Raw genomic sequence first — 8,016 nt, 5'->3', positions numbered from 1 at the left:
GAATGCAGAGATCTTGAGACCAAAGGAAGTCTGACTGTCATGTGGTAGGCAGGGGGACTTGACTTCCTGGATTGGTTCCCTGGAATGTGTACGCGTAATTTGCAGGAGTTTATTAAAAGAATTCTGGGATCAAGGACTAGCATCTTAGTGCATTCTGGCTTTCAGCGTAAGACACTGTCATTTTTTTACAAGACGTAGAGTCAGGTTCCCTTTTCCTGCTCTTTTTGTGCCGCCGTGAGTTTTGCACTTCCTTAATGCTCAGTGACATGACTTCAGAAGGAAGATGCAATGGAATGTTTTTCTAGCCATAGCCTGAGGCTAGGATGTTATTTTAGGATGTGATAGCTGTGTTCAGGGCCACCCAAGCAGGGGGCCTGAATCCGATTTCCTATTCTGGGGCAAATTCTATGACAACTTGAATGATAGTCAAAATATGACAGCCATTACTACATTGTCAGATCAAGATGGTCATGGTAAGCACCCTAAGTAACTTCTAGGCTTCTCAAGACGTTGGGAGAATCTAAGTAAACGGTCAACTTAAATCCAGCTTGCAGCAAAACAGGCATTTCTTCCACAGCGTGCACTTTTGGTTAAGTGTCTTAAGATATTTTCATGAACAAGCAATCAGGTGTCTACCTAATTCCAGGGAAGGTTAGCCCAGTAGCCTAGAAAATAGCCTGAATAGGGAATTTAGTAAGGTTTTAATTTGCATCTCAATTTGGGCACCAGCTGATTTTCTTTTATTACTGTTTCACATAATTAATCAAGACATTGTCTACATTCATTAAAGTCTGTGTTTTGGGGAGTGATTAAAAGTTGTATTACTTTTGCTTGTATAGGAACTACTTGTTTTACCAAGGAATTTTGAACTCTGTTTCAAATTTTTAGAAATGGTGTACAATTTCTCCAGTGTATGTGAGAGTGCTTCCCCTTCTCTTCCCCAAACAAACAAAAAGTGCTTTATTTTTTTTAAGGAGCAAGATAATCTTTTAGAATATGAATTCACTACAACATTAGTGAAATTTCAGAGTACTGAGATTTCAGTGTTATTTGCAGAATCTTTGACAGCAATACAACCATTGCCCTGTTTCTGATAAGACCTTTTATGAATGTCTTAGGGGAAATTCCAGCATCACCTGCTGTCTTCAGGTGTGTTCAGTATTTTTTAAGGTCACTTGCACAATTTCTTCTTTTTTTTTAAGTTCTGTTAATAAATTCTAATATGAGAGATTCTCAACTGTCTTAATCTCTTCCATTGTTTAATTTTCTTTTAATTATGTGTAAGGGGAAAACTGAACAGCAGAGTCTTTTACTAAAACTAGGTCCTTGTGGTGCTTGACACGCTCCAACTGTGCATGAAAAGCAACTGATAAGTGTACTGGTTACTAATTTTACCTCTTAGATAATTTGTTATTCTCATCCCTCCTTAGTTAACCTTTCCAAGAGGTTCTGTTCATAAACATCATCCTTCTTGTAGTCTTCTGAACCCAGACCTAGCATTCTAGAAGGATGTCAGCAGTGAGGTATAGTACAGAACAGTTACTTCTCCTATTTTGTGTAAGATACAACACATCCCAGAATTACATTTGACTCTTCATCCCTGTGAAGATTTTAGTCCTGAGCGTTTGCCAAGAATGTGACTCAGTGAGACAGATAAGATGTTCGTGCTGATGTTAGCCTCAGAGCACAGGGGAGGTTTGGGCCCTCTGCAGTGGACTGTGATGGAGAAGGGGGGAGATTTATGTGTCTGGGTTCTGCTGTTTCATTGGGAGGTCTCAGAATTTTGCACTGCATAAGCATTTCTCATCCTTTAGGAACTGGGTTGAAAAAGGTTGGCAGAAGTTTCACACAGGAATGTTTGTTTTGACAATAAGCTTATTTTATGGTTAGGTGATACCTTTTGTTGAAAAACACATTAGTTGTCTTAAATATTTGACAATAAACAGAATCATAGGAAATAATGTTTTTCTCGTATAGGAAGCCTTTATTTTGCTTAGGTATTATACCTGTCTTACTCTGTGTCATGTTTTCTCTATTGCTTATAAAACTGAGGGTCTCTTGCACACATCATGATCATAATGTATGTGAAATTCTAGTATTGTGCATTAATCTGAAAATTAAAATCTTATTTTCCCTAATAGGATGTGACACAAATTCTTCAATTCCTCATAACATCACCTACGTTGACTTTAATGATATTTTTACAGTTTTGATAAAGATATGTGTTTAAATGCCAATGAGCTGCATAACTCTTCTGTATCAGTTATTGTGAATGATTATATGTAACTTTATATATGCTTCCTATTTTTTAAGTTTTACAACAGTTGCATTAGAAACTGAATGTTTTCAGATTCTTCCCAACTGAATTTAAAAGTACTGAAGTTAGCTTGGGTAGAGTTTTACTGGTCGTCTCCTGCAAAATAATCAAGGAAGCTGTTCTGTAGACATAGCATTTCAAGAGTAAATAGATTTCATTCTGCTTTGCCATCTAACTTTGGCAAACTTTGTCCCAAAGAGCTCCTTTGTCTAGATAAATACCAGCTTTTGTTGTGAGCCATATCTAATAGGGGAAAACATCAAAACCAGGTAGATCTAGAAAGGGAAGCTTAATGTTGCACTGTCCCTAGAAAACAGTTTGAGTGAAGCAAAAAACAACTTCACAGTATCCTGAAGCCTTGCCAAAACTATTATCATTTTAAATGTATCTTCACCATTTCAAGAGTTTTTAGTAGGGTCACATAAATAGTATGTCGCTGTCTTCATGATGGTAATCAAAGCCTTGGTTTAGTGGTGGATTTGGCAGTATTCGGTACGGTTGGACTCAAAGGTCTTTTCCAGACGGAATATTTCTGTGATTCTAAACTTATTTGCATGAAATACTGCTTAAGGCACATGAACACAAAAATGCTTCCTGAGTAGCTTCTTTATTATTCCCCCTCAAGAATATTTAAATTCTACAACATTTTGGTTTTCCTATTTGGTTTTGTTACTCTGTAGCATTTTGTGTGTGTTTTTGTTTGATTCATATAGGTTTCTTATTGTGATAAGTATTAAATACTTTGATTTTCCTTTATGATGTTGGTCTGTAACATTTAATATGAGGTTCTTTGTTTAATTTTCTGTAGGTTCATTATTATGAAGATGGTAATGTTCAGCTGGTGAGCCATAAAGACATACAAGATTCTCTAACAGTGTCTGTAAGTGAACTTCAAAGACCTTAGTATGTATACTGAAATGACTTTTTAAATTAAGAAAAGAAGCAAGCTTAAAAACTGCAGAAGTTTGGAAGCTAGTTTTCTCTTTTGCATGAATGGGAAGTAATGTTCTAATATTTAAATATTTTGTAGGTAATATTTACTACTTTTACCTAATATGTAGTTACTGTTTTTAAAAAAAAAAAATTAATGTATGCTTGCATATCGCTTACATAGGCTAAATTAACTCTGATTGTAAATCTTTAATTAGCTTGCTGTCAGTCTTTCTGCACTTCTGTTGTATTTAAACTTTAGTCTGCAGAGTGACCTATAGAATTAATTTTTTAATACGGAGGAGGTTTGAGCTATGATAACCCACTCAAGTGGTACAGTCTCTAGGAGATTGCCCCTTTGCTCACTGGGAGAAGACCAGTATGCTAAAGATAGTAAACAAGTACTACCAGTTGAGAAGCAGTAGTAGATATTCACCCTTTGTTTCCTCCCTGTCTCTAACTGGTGCCGTCAGCCTCTTGCTTTTCTGGACAAAAAGCCCTTTCAGAGATGCTTCGGCTTGAGAAACATAACAGACTTTATATTTAAAGCGTAATTTTATTCAGCTTCTTTCCAAATGGATCATTATAGTAATGAATAGCAGATGGTAGAAATAAAAATTGTTTGGAAATAGTACTAGATGTATCCTTTAAGAGTTGGTAACATTGCAACATGAACAACTACTATTTTTGAAATAATGCTGCTCTTGCCTACTGGAGATTGTGTTTATAAACAGTTAAGGTTTTCTTTTGGAGTGTTCTTTAATAAAACTTAAGCCAGTGCGGTTAAACTGGCAAAGAGAGATTGTAAAAGTGAACAGTAGAAATATTTTAATGATAATGACTAGTAGTGACAAATTTGGCTCAGAAGCTCAGTTCATCAATTATGAACATTGTTTGTTAATAAAAAGCAAGGCTTGTTGGCTTTTCAGTTGCAATACCACCATAAAGAATGGGGGAGTGTGGTGCCAATTGATAACGCTTCTGAAGCTGTAGATATAAAATTACTTTTGACTCCCTTAACAAAGGGATGTTTGTTTTTTCATTAAACTAAGAGTTGCTTCAGGGAGGATTATGTGGAAGAAGTTTATAGCTTATAAAGAAGCAATAAACAATAAATAGCAATAGCTTTTGCTTCACTTTCTATTGGGATGAAACTTGTTCCACAATTTAGTAAAGCAGCAAAAGATGGATGAGCAGAAAAACATCTTTTACATAACTTTCCTACCTCCTGCTAGGACAAAAGCAAGTATGTTGCTGGTACCAGTTTTTAGCCTTGGATTTGAGCTTCATAGAGGGCAGAGGCTGTATGGGTTCTCATTTCACACAGAAGGAATGGTAGGTAGATTAAAAGGAGCCCCAACAGCTCATCTTTTTTGTTTTGTACCATCAATGGGCACAACTGAAATAAATGACTGAAGAGTTCTCTCGTTGCTAGAACTATCAATAATTTTGCTGAAGGTTACATTCTTACCCCTTATTTCTCTTTGAGCCAAATAAGACCTCATACCCCTGAATTCTTCCTTGCATTAGCAAAGCCTTTGAAATCATTGTCTCATTTCACTGAAAAGTCAGAACTCTTTCATTTGTTGTACTTGGTCTCTGCCTCCTCCTTCATCTTTCTGCGGTGTCCAGGAGTGTTTTCACAGCTGCTAGGTGCAGTTTCACTGAAACTTTGAACCAGTTGTAGTTGAAGTTGCCATAGCTTTCTCCCAGTCTCCGCCTTTGTAGGATCGAGGGATCATGCGGGGCAAGAACACTCCTGTCTTTCAACAGCTTCTGCAGAAGCACCCTTAGGAATGTCTCCAACACCAAGTTGGAAGTTTCGGAATTAATTCATGAACCCTCGCTTCCTTCTTGAGACTTCTTTCAAGCACTTCAGCTAATTTGTCTCCTTATTGACTGACAAGTCACTTTTTTAAACAAGTACACACTTGCATACTTAACGATGAGGCCCAAATCCAAGAAACGGTTTATCAGTCACGATGTAATTTGGACATTGTAGTGTGTTGCACCCTCATTTTTACGAGATGTACTTGGGGATGTTTTTAGAAGATTGGGTATATAAAGTCTAGTGTTTGCCTCAGCTTAGTCTCCAGATTCAGAACGTTTAGAGGTGAACAAATTTGTTTTGGTTTTTTGGTTGTATTCTGCATACTTCTGGGTTATCTGATGTTCTTTAAGTTTTCCTGAATTTGTACTGGAGTTGATAATGTTAATATCCATACTTTGCATGTTTTCGGAGACTTGTGTGTGTGCATTGTCATATTTCCAAGTGTTGTTCTGTTCCATATGTCTTTTATCATACTATAGAATTTTAAATCAAAATATTTTAATGAGCTCCATGTTAATCTTTATGCTTGTTGCAGTTGCACTGTTTTTATCTTTTAAATATAATAATAATAGAAATGTAATGTGGCATATGCCTTTTGGATGTTTTGTTCAGTTTTGGTTTAGCAACTAAGTGGTCGTGTTCTCATGGAGCCTACCTGACATATCTCAGAAATGTAGGAAAAAACCCATAATCCAACTGGTCTTATAATCATGCTGTGCATCAGGCCTAATTCAAATGCTCTGTTTCTAGAATGAAGCCCAGACAGCAAAGGAATTTATAAAAATTGTAGAGGCTGCAGAAAATGAGTATCAGGTATGTTGGAAACATACATGTGAGTAAGGATATAATGTTTAACATTACCACATTCTTAACCAAAGCTAGTATTCTATAATTAGCAAGCTTTTGATATTAAAATAGTGCAGTTCCATACAAATATAAATAGATTGCATGCTGCTATTAACTGTATCCTCCCTTTCCATACCTTCTGGTGATTGCATTCATCTACTTAACGTTACATTAGAAGTCACTTTTTTTGAGAGCAGAAAAGTCCCTGATGTGATCAAATATCAGCAAGTCTGATCTCTTTCAGTATTAGTACCTTCCTTAAGTGGAATTTTTGTAGAGATTCTGTTCCGAGGCTACTCTGTTAGACAGCTTTGCTAAATATGACTATAAGCATTATCCATTTCAGTTAGTTATTTTAAAGTTAGAAAAGTGTAACTGTTCTGAACATTCTCTGTAGAAGTGGATTCATGTTCATTCAGGTCTTGAACACAAGGTAAATTTTGGACACCATGTTCTGTTGGTTTTAAAAACATGCTCTTTAATAAAAGATCTTTAGTATGTATCATATGCACTATATTCAAGTTCATACAATATTGTGGACTGACTCTACCATCCCCACAGGAAAAACAGTGGAAGGCTTTGGTGTCTGAAATTAGTGATGTGTGAGTTTACTCTGATCAGCACTTCATTCATGCTGCTGATTAACCACACTGGTTTGCTGAAACACCTAGGCTGTAATCAGGTTTATTGCATCTCTCTGTCTAATTATCTTCACATGGTTTCAATCTAGATCTAACAGCTTTCCTTCATAAAATTTTATTTTAAGTTAGAAAATTTATATTAAGCCTGCTCAAGAGGTAACAGACTACTCAATCATTTAACTTTTTTTATAACAACCTTATTCTGTTCTTCATGTCTCTTTGTTTTTTATGACCTTGTGTTTAACAGACTGCTATCAGTGAGAATTATCAGACTATGTCGGACACTACTTTCAAGGCCTTACGTCGACAATTGCCAGTTACCCGCACCAAGATTGACTGGAACAAGATCCTTAGCTATAAGATTGGAAAAGAGATGCAGAATGCTTAAAGTGAACGTTGCATGACTGGATCATTTTAGTGTCCTTGTATACACAAATAAAAATTATTACAAAAAGTATTTGGAACTGTCAAATCATCCAGTGAGCATGGGCTTTTGCCATTGAAAATCACTGTAAGTAGTTTGGTTAGAGCACAAAGCTTAGCTGATTGACTTTTTTCCTTTTTCTTTCTTTTCAGAGGGTTGCAACTTCAGTATAGCTGAATATCTTCCTTTAGAGTTTCTGTTGTACCTTTATTTTTTTATAATGAAGAGACCATGCCTTTAGTTTTCAGTTACATGTTAAGAACAGGTTGAAAATATTTTTGCATATGATAACCCTTTCTCTTGCTTTCACCTGAAATAGACAACTTCCAAAATTTGCTGAATTCCTTGTCAAGATCAGTAATATGCATTTCTAGGTCAAGGTCAACATGGAGTTAGCCCTGGTTTTGAAATCATCTATCCCTTCCTTGTATGTAAAATTGGGAAAAGCATTTTCCATATTGTTTAAACCTTTCAGAATACTTATTTAGCTAACTCCGTGGTAACTGATTTTTTTTAAAAGAGGCCAAGGTCTAATGCTGTTTTAAGATTTTGAAATTAAATAAAATTACTTATTTCAGAAATGCATTTAATGCTTTGTTCCTGACACTTACTTAAATGAACTCAAACTCCATCTGCCCTTGAGGTTTTTTTATCATAAAGCCACAAATGTATTATAACAAGGCATATTGTAATATATATAATCCTGTACTCATTACTATGTCTGTCAGTTTATTTTTTTCTTGGATTGAAATGTACTAAAATTCAATGTGACATTAAAATGCAAATTTTCTATTTATTTGAGTATCAGATTGCTTCCTGATATAGCCTATTTTTGGTGTTTATATATATTTTTAAAATACTGCTTGAAATGGCCACAAACTTGTGGTCTGTTGGCTGTTGTCAGTGTATTTGGAGATTGTTGTAATATCATCATCCATTGTTTCCACCTGCATTTAAGAAACATCTACACATGGAAGTCTGCTTAAAACAGGTATCTCTTAGCTTCGTATTGGCTACAGAGGATTAA

The 8,016-nt window shown here is 35.6% G+C and overlaps 1 protein-coding gene across 1 annotated transcript in view; it reads left to right on the top strand.

Moving 5' to 3' along the window:
• Positions 1-7,785, top strand: part of CAPZA2 (capping protein (actin filament) muscle Z-line, alpha 2) — a gene marked incomplete at its 5' end in the record, with an annotated part of 15,896 nt that extends 8,111 nt beyond the window's left edge. Inside the window, 3 exons of the mRNA XM_010287898.1 lie at positions 3,126-3,197; positions 5,829-5,891; positions 6,813-7,785. Coding sequence (XP_010286200.1) covers positions 3,126-3,197; positions 5,829-5,891; positions 6,813-6,953 — 276 coding nt within the window. The remainder of the gene's footprint in view (positions 1-3,125; positions 3,198-5,828; positions 5,892-6,812) is intronic.
• Positions 7,786-8,016: the final 231 nt, after the last annotated feature.

This window comes from Phaethon lepturus, unplaced genomic scaffold (assembly GCF_000687285.1).
Source record: "Phaethon lepturus isolate BGI_N335 unplaced genomic scaffold, ASM68728v1 scaffold41115, whole genome shotgun sequence".
Classification (NCBI taxonomy): Eukaryota; Metazoa; Chordata; class Aves; order Phaethontiformes; family Phaethontidae; genus Phaethon; species Phaethon lepturus.
The sequence above is the reverse complement of the archived record's forward strand: the minus strand, read 5'-3'. Positions and strand labels throughout refer to the sequence as shown.